This window comes from Kogia breviceps, chromosome 11 (assembly GCF_026419965.1).
Source record: "Kogia breviceps isolate mKogBre1 chromosome 11, mKogBre1 haplotype 1, whole genome shotgun sequence".
NCBI lineage: Eukaryota > Metazoa > Chordata > Mammalia > Artiodactyla > Physeteridae > Kogia > Kogia breviceps.
The window spans coordinates 13,530,291-13,544,786 of NC_081320.1; the positions used below are offsets into that span (position 1 = coordinate 13,530,291).

Sequence of the window (14,496 nt, forward strand, 5' to 3'; positions counted from 1 at the left end):
TGATGGGCTGTGGGGTCTCAGCCCACCTCTGTGGCTCATGGAAAGTCAACAAGCTCTGCTTCCCACCCTTTATTATGGCCTAGGGTTACCACTGCTCTCCTATCTTCTCATTCCTATGCTTGACCAGTCCAGAAGGAGTTCCCAGTTATGCTCTCAACTGTCCACTCCAGAGTTGCCCCCAGTGATAACCTCGCAAATCAGCAATAACTTTCTGTCTCTTTTTTGGATGCTGGCCCACCCAAGCTCCCCCTCATCTTGCAGGGAATTTTGGGTAGAATCCCTCAAACCTGGCAAGTGCTATTTCAAATCTTTGAAAAATAACTTACATTTGGTTTCTCCGAGGCCTAGTGGGGAAAACCATTTCCAGGTAATTTATTTATGGTTTCCATGAATGAGTCACCAGTATTTCATTTACCTTGTTAAGCTCAGTGAGTCATTCTCAGACCCTTCCTTCTGCATGAAAGTGTTTTAAAGTGGAGGAGTACATGATGGAAACTTATTTTAGACTAACACTTCCAGCCTCCTCTCTGCCTTGGCTCCCTCACCTTTGTCTTCAGCCCCATCCCCCCTCCTGAGATGTAGTTTTGCCTTTCCAGACGCCTGTTGGGCATTCTTCTTGGATGTCCTCTGGGACCCTCAGACTGTCCTCTGCCTCATGGAGCTTAGCTTCTTCTCCCTAAATTGGCTCTTTCTTTATTTTCTTGCTAGTGTGAGAGGCTCCATAACTATCAGTCACTCATGCCGTGGCTTCACCAGGACCATCCCGTGTATACCTAGCCCTCCATCTCATAGGGAACATCTGTTGCTTTGCAAGCTATCTAATTTTTTCTTCTCAAAAAGCCACCTAGACCAGTATTTTCCAAAGTATATTCCATCTCAACCTTTTTGAGACCATTCTTTCTTTTCCATTCACAACACCGAATATTCTAATCCAGGCATTTAAAACATATTCACCTAGAACCTACTATGTGCCAAGAACTGTTTTGGGTACAAAAGATATAATGATGTGCAAGAAGTGGTCTCTACTCTCAGGAAACTTACAATGTAGGAAGAAAAACATCAGAATAAACAGGTACTTTTAAAGCAGAGTGGTAAGTGTTATGACAGGGAAGATGTATGATACCATGGGAGGAAGAAAGGAGAGGATACGTAAACTTTGGGCACTTCCTGGAGGAAAATGACAGTTAAGTTGATATCTGAGGGCTGAAATCTGGAGGCAAAAGAAGATACTCTATTAGGAAACTGAAAGAGTTATAATTGGAGTGGAAAATTTGAGAAGGTGTGTATGAGGAGGAGAGCTTTTGGTGGAGGTAATCAATGTCCATTTATGCAAGGACTTGTAAGCCAGGTTAAGGAATTTGGGCCTTATTGTAACAACAATAAGGAGCTATTGAAGGCTTTAAGCTAGGAAGGAGAATCATCAAATCTGGATCATTCTGACTGGAATATGGAGGATGGACTGGGAAGGGGGTAGAGGTATAAAAACCAACCAAATGCTGTAGTTTTGTTCTAGGCAGGAGATGGTGGTGGTCTGAAGTAATGGTAGAGGGATGGAGAAAAGATAAGTTCAAGAGAAATACGAGGGTGGAAGTGACAGAACTTGGTGATTCATTGGCTATGTTAGGTGAAGAATGCAGAACTTCCTTCAGGGAGAATGTCCAGTCTAGGGTTAGAATAGGATGTCAAGAACAAAGCCCTGGGGAGGTATTGATGAGCCTGAGAAGTAGCCAGAAAGTTGAGAGGGAAATCGGGTAGTGTTGCGAGAGCTTTTCAGTAAGTGATAGTTTCACATCTAGCTGAAAAGTCAAGCAAGTCAAGTGAAAAACTGAAAAAGGGTCCCTTACAATCCCTCGAAATATGTTACAAAGACCCCAGTGAGGGCAGTTTTGATGTTATGGATGCAGTGCACTGAGTAAGTGAGGGATGAGGAAGTAGACACTGCAAGTGTAGGTGACCCACTGGAGAAGTTTGTATCTAAGGGTTGTGTCAAGGAAAAAAATATTTTTTATTGTTGTTGTCATTTTCCTTTGTTTTTAACCAAAGATTCTAGAGTGTGGTTTGAACACTAAAAAGAAAAAGCCTCCAGAGAGGGAATTCAGGCTCTTGGCAGTGTATCTGGGTACTAGTGTTGGGAATTCCTGGATCTTGGGCCCCAGTATGCCATGGACTTTACAGCTGGACTAGATCTTGTTTGCTCCCTGATAAAGAGCCCGTTCTGCTGCAGATAACCTTGGTAGCATGTAGCATCTTAGATAGTTTCTTTTGATGGACTAAGCCAGCCTTGTTTCCAGGGGACTGTCTTGTTTTTCTAAATAGAGAAGGCCTCTAATTAATCTATTATGCCACGTGTTTCAGAGTCACAAAGACAATGGAGATTCACCAGAACTGCCTTCATGTTTGAAAGATATTTATGCTGGGTATAGAATTATAGGTTGACACTTTTTTTTTTTTCTTTTAGCACTTTAAAGGTGTTATTCCATTTTCTTCTGGTATTCATTGTTTCTGATAAAAAGTCAGTTATAATTCTTATTGTCATTCCCCTGTATGTAATGTCTTTTTTCCCTTGCTTCAGATTTTCTCTTTGCTTCTTAGCAGTTTTACTATGATGTGGCTAGGTGTGGTTTTCTTCATATTTATCTTGCTTCAATTCATTGGATTTCATGGTCCTGTGGGTTTGATATTTTGGTCAAATTTTGGAAATTTTCAGTGGATATTTCTTCAAATAATTTTTCTGTCCAATTCTCTTTTTCCTCTCCTCTGGAATTCCTATTCCATATGTGTTAGACTGCTTGATGCTGTTCCACAGGTATTGAGACTCTTCATTCCGCACCTGCCCTCCTCCAATCTAGACTTCAGCCTGGTTGACTCTACTGTCTTGTCTTCAAGTTCACAAATCTTTTTTTGTGTCCAAGCTGCTATAAATTCCATTCAATAATTAAAAAAAAATTTTTTTCAGTTAATGTATTTTTCAGTTCTAGGATATTGTTTAGTTCTTTTTAAAAATTTTCCTCTTTCTCTTGAAATCTCCCATCTCTTCACTCATTATATGTACCTTTTCCTATAGATTATTTAACATATTTCTACTTTTTAAAGAAAATAATATTGAACCCACCCTTTTTCTCCTAGGATAAGTGTCTTGTTAAGTGGTGACAGATGAAAAATTTAGCTTTTATAACAAAATATTTGTTAATAAGTTGCTGAATATCTTCTTTGGTGAGGTGTCTTTCAGATCTTTTGCCATTTTAAAAATTGGGTTATTTTTGTTGTTGTTGAGTTTTAAGTATTCTTTGTATATTTTGGATACAAGTCCTTTTTCAGATATATGTATTGCAAGTATTTTCTCCAAGTCTGTGGCTTGTCTTTTCATTGTCTTAACAATGTCTTTTGAAGAGCAGAAGTTTTTTATTTTAATGAAGTCTAACTTATCAGTTTTTTTCTTCCATAGGTCACACTCTTGGTGATGTATTAAGATTCATTGACAAGCTCCAGGTCACCTAGATTTTGTCCTGTGTTATCTTATAGAAATTTTATAATTTTGCATCTATCATTTAGATGCATTTTGAGTAATTTTTGTGGAAGATGTAAGATCAATGCCTACATCTATCAACGTTTTTAATGCAAATATCCAGTTGTTCCCAGCACCATTTATTGAAATGACTATCTTTTCTCCATCGATTTGCCTTTGCTCCTTTGTCAAAGATCAGTTGACTATATTTATGTGGTCTGTTTTGGGGCTCTATTCTATTTGTCTAGTCTATCTGATATATTTATCTGTAGTTTCACTAATACCACACTGTCTTGATTATTGTAGCTTTATAGTAAGTCTTGAAGTTAGATAGTGTCAGTTCTCTGACTTTGTTCTTCTTCTTCAGTATCATATTGGCTATTCAGGTCTTTTGCTCTTCCATATAAACTTTAGAATTAATCTGTTGATGTCCATGAAACAATTTGCTGGCATTTCAATTGGGATTACATTGAATGTATAGATCAAGTTGGGAAGAACTGACATTTTGATAATATTGGGTCTTCCTATCCATGAACATACAACATCTCTCCATTTATTTAACTCTTCTTTGATTTCTTTCATTGGAGTACTGTGGTTTTCCTCATATAGAGCTTTTGCATATTTTGTTAGGTATATTCCTAAGTAATTACATTTTTTTGGTGCCAATATAAATGGTATTTTTCTTTTAAATTTCAAGTTCCAGTTGTTCATTGTTGGCATATAGGAAAGCAATTGGTTTTTATATTTTTTATATGATTATTTTATATATTAACCTTGTGTCCTCAAACCTTGCTATAATTGCTCATTTGTTCCAGGTGTTTTGTTTTTGTTTCTGTCAGTCCTTTTAGGTTTTCTATATAGACAGTCATGCCATCTGAAAAAAAGACAGTTTTATGCCTTTCTTCACAGTCTGTATACTTTTTATTTCACTTCTTATCTTATTGCATTAGCTAGAACTCCCAGTATGATAGTGAATAGGAGTGTTAAGAGGGGACCTCTTTGTCTTGTTTCTGATCTTAGTGGGAAAGCATCTAATTTCACACAATTAAGTGTGATGTTAGCTGTAGGGTTTTTTGTAGATGTTCTTTGTCAAGTTGAGGAGGTTCCCCTCTATTCCTTTGCTGAGAGTTTTTATCATAAATGGGTATTGGATTTATTAATTATTGATTCATTTTCTAAAAGATATGGGCCCTTGGCACATTTTAAGTTGGGTTTTGTCTTTTTATTATTGAGTTGTATGAGTTCTTTATTATTTGGATACAAATACCATATCAGATATTGATATGCAAATAGTTTTTCCCATTTTGTGGGTTGTCTTTTCACTTTCTTCATGGTATCCTTTGAAGTACAAAAGTTTTAAATTTTGACAAAGTCTAATTTATCTATTTTCTTCCTTCATTGCTTGTGTTTTTGATGTCACATCTAAGAAAACATTGTTTAATCCAAGGTCACAAAAATTTACTCCTGTGTTTTCTTGTAAGAGTTCTTACATTTAGGTCCCTAATCCATTTTAAGTTTATTATTTGTATATGGTGTGAGGTAGAAGTCCATCTTCATTCACATGTGAATATCTAGTTGTCTCAGCACACATTTATACTTTTTAAAGCCTTTGCTAATTATAAAATCTAGGTCAAATATGTATCTGTTTCTATTGACCAGTTTTTCTCTTAACCATGGAGTATGTTCTCCTGTTTCTTCATATATATAGCTATTCTTGTTTATTGGACTGTTATGTGTAATACATCATAGGAACTCTAGATCTGCATTGCCTTCTCGTGAAGAATGTTAATTTTTGTTGTCACAGGCAGTTAAATTCTGACAGATCATCTTGACCTTGTGGCAGCTAGGTTTTACGTTTTATTGGGGCAGGTGTATTTCAGTTTTGCTCTTAGTCCTAGAGCTAATCTCTTAGTCGTAGAGTATAATTTTTATTCCTAAGATTTGGCCTTTTAGGCGTTTCACTGGAAATTCCCAAATGTTTACCAAGCTCCTCTAATTTGGCAGAACTTGAACTCCAAGCTCTATTTCTCCTCCAGTGGGCAGAAACTGAATCTCTGTTCAAATCTCAGTTTTCCAGCTGTATTTTACTCAGACACCTTGGAATATTACCTGATTCTATGCAATTCAGGAGCCAGCCAAGAAATTGAAAGGAATTTGTATGTGGATTTGGTGGCCTACCCCCTTATGGCTTCCCTCTTACTGGGGATTTTTCCTTTTCAGTTTCCAGCATCATTGGCAATCTCAAACTCTATTTTCCACTTCCTCAGGCAAATAAGATGATGGGTTTCTTCTGGAGTTCTATCTGCCCCATGATTTGCCAGCTAGGGAGTTTCCTTAACTACATCAACATGGATTTACTCTGGTGTGGTCCCCTTATTTCAAGAGTTGGATCCTTTCCAGTTTCTGCCAGCTTTTGATAGCTTTTCTAGCCTTCAAACAGCTGTTTTAAAATATTTTGTTCAGGGAATTCCCTGGCGACCCAGTGGTTAGGACTCTGTACTTTCACTGCTGAGGGTGCGGGTTCGACCCCCGGTCGGGAAAGTAAGATCCTATAAGCCGTGTGGCGCGGCGCGGCGCGGCAGGCAATCAATCAGTCAGTCAATCAATCAAATAAAATATTTTGTTCAGAGCTTATTATCGTTATTGGCAAGAGGATTAGTCCAATACAAACTACCCCACCATTTCCAAAAGCCAGAAGGAGCAGACTAAGGAATTTGGACTTTATGCTGCAGGCTAGAAGATTTTAAATGGAGGATTAATAGGTTGAGTTCATGCTTTGGGGGAGATTAATATGGGGATAGTTTGTAGAATGGATTGGTGAGGGGAAAGCCAAGAGACAGGGAAGCAGTCAGGAGACCCCTGCAGTAGTTCAGGAGAGAGGGGACCAAGGCCTCAATTGGGGAAGAGAAACAGTACAAATGGAAAAGGATGGTCACATGGGGGAGATTAAAAGAAAAGATCCAGTTTCTGGGAGGGACTATGGGGCTTTCCCACATGGAAGTGTTTTTTTGTTTGTTTTTGGTTTTGTTTTTTTGCCACACCATGGCATGTGGGATCTTAGTTCCCCGACTAGGGATTGAACCCATGCTCCCTGCAATGGAAGCATGGAGTCCTAACCACTGGACCGCCAGTGAAGTCCCTGGAAGGGTTTTTAAATGACCAGTGAGGATTACCATCATTCCATATCAGAGAGTCTGGCCAGGTTAAAGTTTATTCCAGGGTGTGTCTCTGTGGAGGCTTGAAAACTTTATTCACCTGGTGTTAGTCCTGGGCAAATGACCTGACTGAAACCTGAGTCACTGCTGGCCTTCAGTTCTCCCTGGCTCACCTGAGGGCTATTGAAGACCACCTAAAGTCTACTTAGAGCTTGAGCCTAGGTCAGCTGTGGAAACAGCCTGTTTGCCCCCAGCCCCAAGGTCTGGAGTAGAACTGAACCAGCCTGGGGAAAGATAGGAAAAGGGCTTACCAATGCAGGCCACTCTGCCTGGACACATCTCAGCATCCACTGTCAGGGCCTGTTCTCTTCAAGTTGGCAGCCATTCATCCTTGACCTTTTCTGCTAGCTTTGTTGCTTTCTCCTTCAACAGGTCAAATGGATGATGTACTGGATTATATTTGCACTTTTCACCACAGCAGAGACATTCACCGACATCTTCCTTTGTTGGTAAGTACTCCAGGAAATTGGGACTTTTCCAGGAAAGATGTTGTTAAGTGTCAGGGGAGAAGTGGGAATGTCTGAAAGCAGTCTCAAACCTTATTAGCACAGAGAAGCAGGTGCAGGAATGCCAATTGGAACATTTCAAATCAATTAGTCTGTAAAATTGTTCTTCAGGTAAATATTTATTGAATGACCATATAAGAGCAGGTATTGTTTGTACAATGATATAATGATGGGCAAGATAAACACAATTCCTCAATTAATGGAGTTGGTAAAGAAGCATTCCTATGTTTAAAAAAAATAAAAAGGGGCTTCCCTGGTGGCGCAGTGGTTGAGAGTCCGCCTGCCAATGCAGGGGACATGGGTTCGAGCCCTGGTCTGGGAAGATCCCACATGCCGCGGAGCAATTGGGCCCGCGAGCCACAATTACTGAGCCTGCGCGTCTGGAGCCTGTGCTCCGCAACAAGAGAGGCCAGGATAGTGAGAGGCCCGCGCACCACGATGAAGAGTGGACCCCACTTGCCACAACTAGAGAAAGCCCTCGCACAGAAACAAAGACCCAACACAGCCATAAATAAGTAAATAAAATGAATTTAAAAAAAAAATAAAAATAAAAAAAATTAAAAGGAGAAAAACAGTACACAAAAGTGTGCAATAAAACTAAGTTTCTCCCCTACACCATTCACCCTCACCATTACTGCTTTTCACAACTGTATATACTTTTAAAAAATGTACGCGTGTGTATACGTACACGCATATACACATACTTTTCCTTTTTTAAAAACAATAGTACTGTAGTATACCTAACAGTTCCCACTTTGTTTCTTAAATTTATTTTTGAAATACTTTGATGTAAGCATAAATAGATCTACCTACTCTTTTAAAGGCCACATAGAATTTCATGGTATAGATGGATCATAATTTATTTAATCAGTCCCCTTTCGATAGACAGCTTTTTCTCTCGCATGAACAATGCAGCTACTACAGCAATGGACCAAGTGAAAATCATAAGCTAGGTGTTTGTATTCATATATTGTGTCTTAGCTGAAAGAGGCTGTGAATAATATACAGTATCCTGTTCGTATCTAAAGGGTCTGAGTTTGTGCACATGTGAATGTGTACTAAAAATAGTGTGGAAAATACTTGTCTGTTAGCAAAGGTTATTTCCGCAACTTGGGATCATGGGGTCAGTTTCACATTTGCTGTGTTGTATGAATGTTTTACCATGATCAGGTTTCATCAGGGAAAATAATAAAAATATTTCCATTTTGAGAAAAAAAAAAAGTTCTTACCCCAAAAAGGATTAGCCTGGACTTACCCTCTGGGATGTCCTAGATCAAAGACATCCACTTCTCTGAACACTACTTCACTGAATCCTGTCTTGGATCAGTGACCTTAATGACCTCAGTGTGTAGTTGTTCCCCTGAAGGAGCCAGGCTTTCATCTCTACTGGCAGAGAGAGATGTCTCAGCTATTATGGCCTTAAGCTGGAAGGAAGGAATCTGGATTACCTAATTCAATATGCTTGTGCCATTCTGCACTGTCCTGTGCCCAGATAAACAACAGACTGAAGACGGGGCAGAGTCTCCAGGACTGGAGATGGAACTCTGCTGAGCCATTTTTTTTGTCTTCCCCAGACCTCAGAGGCTGGCACTAGGAGGTGGACCTCATTTTGTGCAGAGCTAAAGTGGGGAGGTTCGTGTCTGTCCTGCAGAGATGAGGAGAACAGGCCAGACCCAGTGAGGATTGTATAGTCAATTAAAGAGTGTGGCCAGCACTTCATGTCGTGCAGCCTTCTTAATGATGCCCTCCTTCTGTCTGGTGCCAGGTGGCCTCCTGCTGTCCTCCTGTCCCTTATCATGAACAAAGTGGGGAGAGCGTTAGTCTCATGAGCTCTTTCCCGGGGGTTTCTGGCATTTCAGCCTTGCTGCTCTTTCCTGGGTAGAAGTCCTGCCTGATGATGGATATGCTTGCTCCCTGGTAGCTGGAATATGTTTTACCCATGGCTCTGGAATTTTAGTCTCATGCCTAATAAGTGCTCAACAACTGTTTCTGAGATTGATTTGATTTTGATTTGGGGAGATGTATTACTTTTTTTTTTTTAATTAAATTTTTGTTTATTTATTTATTTATTTTTGGCTGCGTCGGGTCTTGGTTGCGGGATCTTCATTGCAGCATGTGGGATCTTTCGCTGCGGCGTGTGGGCTTCTCTCTAGTTGTGGTGCGTGACCTCAGTAATTGTGGTGCACGGGCTTAGTTGCCCCGTGGCATGTGGGATCTTAATTCCCCGACCAGGGATTGAAGCCACATCCCCTGCATTGGAAGGTTGATTCTTAACCACTGGACCACCAGGGAAGTCCCAGTGTATTACTTTTCTGTTGCTGTAGTAACAGATTACCACAAATTTAGCAGCTTAAAACAATACAAATTTAATATTTCACAGTTTCTGTGAGTTAGAAGTCCAGGTAGAGTCAACTGAGAGCTCTGCTGAGGAGCTCACAAGGCCAAAACCAGGGTGTGGGTCAGCCTAGGCTCTTATCTGGAGGCTCTGGGGAGATTCCACTTCCAGGCTCATTCAGGTGTTGGCAGAATTCAGTTCCTTGTGGCTGTAGGACTGAGGTCCCCATTTCCTTTACATGTGCCCCCCTGTCATCTTCAAGCCAACAATGGCATGTCATCTCCATCTTCTTCTGTTACCAGCCAGAGAAAGATCTCTGCATTTGCTTTTTTATTTTTATTTTTTTTGCGGTATGAGGGCCTGTCACTGCTGTGGCCTCTCCCATTGTGGAGCACAGGCTCCGGGCGTGCAGGCTCAGTGGCCATGGCTCACGGGCCCAGCCGCGGTGTGGGATCCTTCCGGACTGGGGCACGAACCTGCGTCCCCTGCATTGGCAGGCAGACTCTCAGCCACTGCACCACCAGGGAAGCCCCTGCATTTGCTTTTAAAGTCTCAGGTAATTAGATTAGACCCACCTCAGTAATCAAGTATAATCTCCCTATCTTAAAATCAGCTGATTAATTACCCTAATTACATCTGTAGAATCCCTTTACTACATAAGGTAACATATTTGTGGGTAACATGGGGAGGAAGCCCATAGGATCAAGGTCATGTGCTGCATGCCACAGGAAGGCACCTGATAACTAGGGTATTTGGAGCATGTGTACACGTATGGGTAGAATCCCCCTCTCTTCCTGACCCATATGGAGGCCTCATCTGGTCCCTCGTTGGTCCCTCTGAACAGGCGCCATCCAGGCAGTTTGTGGGTGGAAAGTGAGGGTCCCTTGCTTCTCTCCTGGCACCGTGGGCTCTGCTTCTGCAGGGAATGGTTCGTTGGGGCCCTTCCCTGCCTGCCTCAGCTCACAGCCTGGACACACCCTCAGCCTGCTTTCTTTTTTCCTGCCAACCTCCAGGTATTGCAGATCATGGTCTCCTTCTAGGAGAGTCCTTCCTCTCCATCCTCCCTCTAGCCCTGGAAATGGACACGGGATAGACTCATCAGACACAGGGCCCTCTTTCCCTTCTGGGGAATGGACACCAACTCAGCGGCTCTAAGCTCTGTTTATAATTGAAAGGGGGGCGGGGTAGTCCTGCACCTTCTGGCTTCCCAGAAGCATCTTTAACTTTTGTTAACTTCCAGGACTTGCTATCACGCCTCATGTGTATACTCCCATCACCCTTCACTCATCCCCATCCTGCTCTCTCCACCCCTCCACGAGGGCAGTTCCCTCTTCATTGGTAACTTTTAAAAACTTTCTGTGTTGATGAAAACAGCAATTGTGTATGGTCACAGAAGAGATAGGATGATGGCTTTTTTCACAATTTGTGTAAGTGATTTCATCTAATTTTTTTTTTTTTTGCGGTATGCGGGCCTCTCACTGTTGTGACCTCTCCCGTTGCGGAGCACAGGCTCCGGACGCACAGGCTCAGCGGCCATCACTCACGGGCCCAGCCGCTCCGCGGCATGTGGGATCCTCCTGGACCGGGGCACGAACCCATGTCCCCTGCATCGGCAGGCGGACTCTCAACCACCGCGCCACCAAGGAAGCCCTCATTTAATTTCTTAAAAACTATAAAATACTACATACACATGGCAAAATAAAATTGAAACAATACACTGAAAAGTAAGTCCCTCCTCCCGCAGGCCCTCAGCTCCCTCCCCAGAAGTACCACTGTTAAAAGTTAGTTGTGTTTTGGGGACTTCCCTGGTGGCTCAGTGAATAAGAATCCACCTGCCACTGGAGGGGACACGGGTTCACTCCCTGGTCTGGGAAGATCCCACATGCCACAGAGCAACTAAGCTTGTGTACTACAACTACTGAGCCTGCGCTCTAGAGCCTGCGAGCCACAACTACCTAGTCCGCATGCCTAGAGCCCGTGCTCTACAACAAGAGAAGCCACCGCAATGAGAAGCCCATGCACTGCGACAAAGAGTAGCCCCCGCTCGCCACAGCTAGAGAAAGCCTGTGTGCAGCGACGATGACCCAATGCAGCCAAAAATAAATACATTTTTAAAAGTTAGTTGTGTTTTTGGTGCTCCAGTAATTTGGGCTCTGCACTCTCACTGCTGAGGGCGTGGGTTCAATCCCTGGTCGGGGAACTAAGATCTCGCAAGCCTCAAGGCCAAAAAAAAAAAATTAGTTGTGTTTTCTTCCAGAAATTTTCTATACACATTAATTGTATGTGTTTTTGACAATTTTGTCACTTGCCCAACCCTCTTTGAAAACCCTTACCCCTTCAAGTGTGAAGGTGTTACGTTGGGAGGATAGAGAGACTACACCTGCCCCATGCACCCCAGTGCTGTGCGTATGCCTTGGATGTGATGGTTGCATCTGGCCTTTTCTCCTCAAACACGTCCTCAAGGTCAGGGCAGTTCAAGGGCTTATCCTTACGGAATGTGCAGGGTCCTTCACTTCTTGAATGAAAGCTGGGATGGTGGTACAATGACTGGGAGTTGACTTGGTTGGTGGTGATTGTGTTGGTAGAGTCAAGATACCCCAAGGCCTCTGGGAAACACAGAATCTGAGTAGCCCAACCTGGAGGCTCTTGTGCTGTATGGCAAGAGCCTGGTCCTGGTGTGATGATTCCAGAGGCAGTAGACATAACATGCACTTCAGTGTTCGAAACATTGGGTCTTGAGGTGGGCGGCTGAGACTTTTAACCCAGGCATCAGCAAACTCTTTCTGTAGAGGTCCAGATAGTAAGTAGTTTAGGGTTTTTTTTTTTTTTTTTTTGGCGGTATGTGGGCCTCTCACTGCTGTGGCCTCTCCCGTCGCGGAGCACAGGCTCCGGACGCGCAGGCTCAGCGGCCATGGCTCACGGGCCCAGCCGCTCTGCGGCACGTGGGATCTTCCCGGACCGGGGCACGAACCCGTGTCCCCTGCATTGGCAGGCGGACTCTCAACCACTGCGCCACCAGGGAAGCCCAATAGTTTAGGTCTTGAGAGCCATACAGCCTTTATCACAAGTGCTTAACTCTACCACTGTAGCATGAAAGCAGCCATAGACAGTATGTAAATGAGTGCGCATGGCTGTATTCCAGTAAAACTTTATTTACTAACATAGGTTGTCACCATGGACTTGGCCCATGGGCCACGGGTTATTGAGGCCCCAGATCCATTCTAGCAAGCAACAGAGACCACCTCTAACTAACTTAAGGAAAAGAAGAGAAAACCGTGAGACTTTGTTGGTAGATCCTGGAGTAAATCACGGAATGGAAGGAAAGCTGAACAACTAAGAACTGGAAGGAGAGAAGCCAGCCACCTCGGGGACCCCAGCTCTGAAGCTCAGGGACTTTCCTTCTGTCCCTTAGCTGCCTGTCACTCCCCTCAGCACTGGTTATGCCCATGCTGAGGGCCTCCCAGTTCCAGATGTCACTCTCCAAGGGTGGGCAATCTGATTGGCCCAGAGGTCAGCTGTGACCTAGAGGTCACTTAGTGCAAACAAGGCCGCTGGGGACCTGCTTGAATATGTCTAGGACCGGGGGAGGGGAGGCGGCTCCCCGGAGGCTGGTCGAGGAGGTGTCTCCACCCTCTCCATATATTTGTAGAACCTACTGTGTGCAATTTCATGTGGGTGCTGGGTGGCTTAGTCAGAGTCAGCACCTCTCAGCAGCCTTCTGGGAAGGAAGCTCACCTTGGGGCGTTGCCAGTGCCAGTGAGACACAGGTGTGGAGTACATCTCTCTCTCCTCCCATCTCATACTTTTCTTCTGCTGTGAAGTAGGTGCCTCTTCTTGTCCTCTCTTCTTCTATGTTGGTGGCTTAGGGGCAGGATTCTTTTTTCCGCTGTAGTGTGTGTGTGTGTGTGTGTCTGTCTGTCTGTCTGTCTGTCTGTCTAGCCTCCCTCCGTGCACACTCTTCCCATCCTTTCCTATCCTGGCTAAGATACACAGCCTTTACTCCTACCCAGGGTATCTCGTTCCACAGTAGAGAGGTAGGGAGGTTTCCCACTTACGTTCTGTGGCGTGAGGCTTTAGATTTCAGCAGTAGCTCTCAGCTTCTTTTGATACCACGGGGCAGCTGGCATCCCCCGGGACCTTCTCAGGTGGCCCGCATGCCTTACCGATAGTCGCTGGCAACTTAGACTAAAACCTGAGGCCCACTCAGTCCTAAGCTCCTTTCCTCCCTTGAATCTGCAAAGGGGGAGAGGGCCCTCACCCACCAGAGAGTAATGTGTAGAGGCTTCTGAGAGATTTGCTTTGGGCCTACCAAGGTTGAGCTGATGCCAGGTACATAGTAAGACTTATGAAGTGGCTGTTTGTGGGCGGCGGATGGAGATTTGGAGAGAAGCAAGGCTCTTGATCCTCACTAAGACATTGTTCCATATCACGTTGCACTTTATGGGGTCACCTGTTGGTTTCTGCTCTCCTACTAGATGATACACCCCTAAGGGCGAGGGCATGCCTAACCTAGCTTTGGTTTCCCTGTACTGCTTAGCACAGACCTTTCACCTCATAGCTTTTCAATAGAATTTTCCCAACTGAATGAATCAATCAATGAGCTAGTTGTTATCTTTGAGTAGAAAGTGGGGCAGGAAAAAAGCTTGAGGAGAGAAATTGAAAGAAAACGTAGTGATTGCTAACAGTAGGAGGCAGTCTTGAGGTTCGAGTTTTGGTACTAAAGACTCTAAAGGGGCTTCCCTGGTGGCGCAGTGGTTGAGAATCTGCCTGCGAATGCAGGGGACAAGGGTTCGAGCCCTGGTCTGGGAAGATCCCACATGCCACGGAGCAACTAAGCCCGTGAGCCACAATTACTGAGCCTGCGCATCTGGAGCTTGTGCTCCGTAACAAGAGAGGCCGCGATAGTGAGAGGCCCGCGCACCGCGATGAAGAGTG

At 43.6% G+C, this 14,496-nt stretch overlaps 1 protein-coding gene across 11 annotated transcripts in view; it reads left to right on the top strand.

Annotated features, from left to right (window-relative positions):
* The window catches only part of REEP1 (receptor accessory protein 1), a 116,382-nt gene that overhangs the window by 63,133 nt on the left and 38,753 nt on the right, over positions 1-14,496 (top strand). For all 11 annotated transcript variants that reach the window (XR_010835379.1, XM_067007271.1, XM_059079366.2 and 8 more), the window contains exon 3: positions 7,093-7,169. Coding sequence is in view for 10 of the 11 variants with exons in the window: in XM_067007271.1 (XP_066863372.1) it covers positions 7,093-7,169 (77 nt within the window). In the remaining variant the exon portion in view is untranslated. The remainder of the gene's footprint in view (positions 1-7,092; positions 7,170-14,496) is intronic.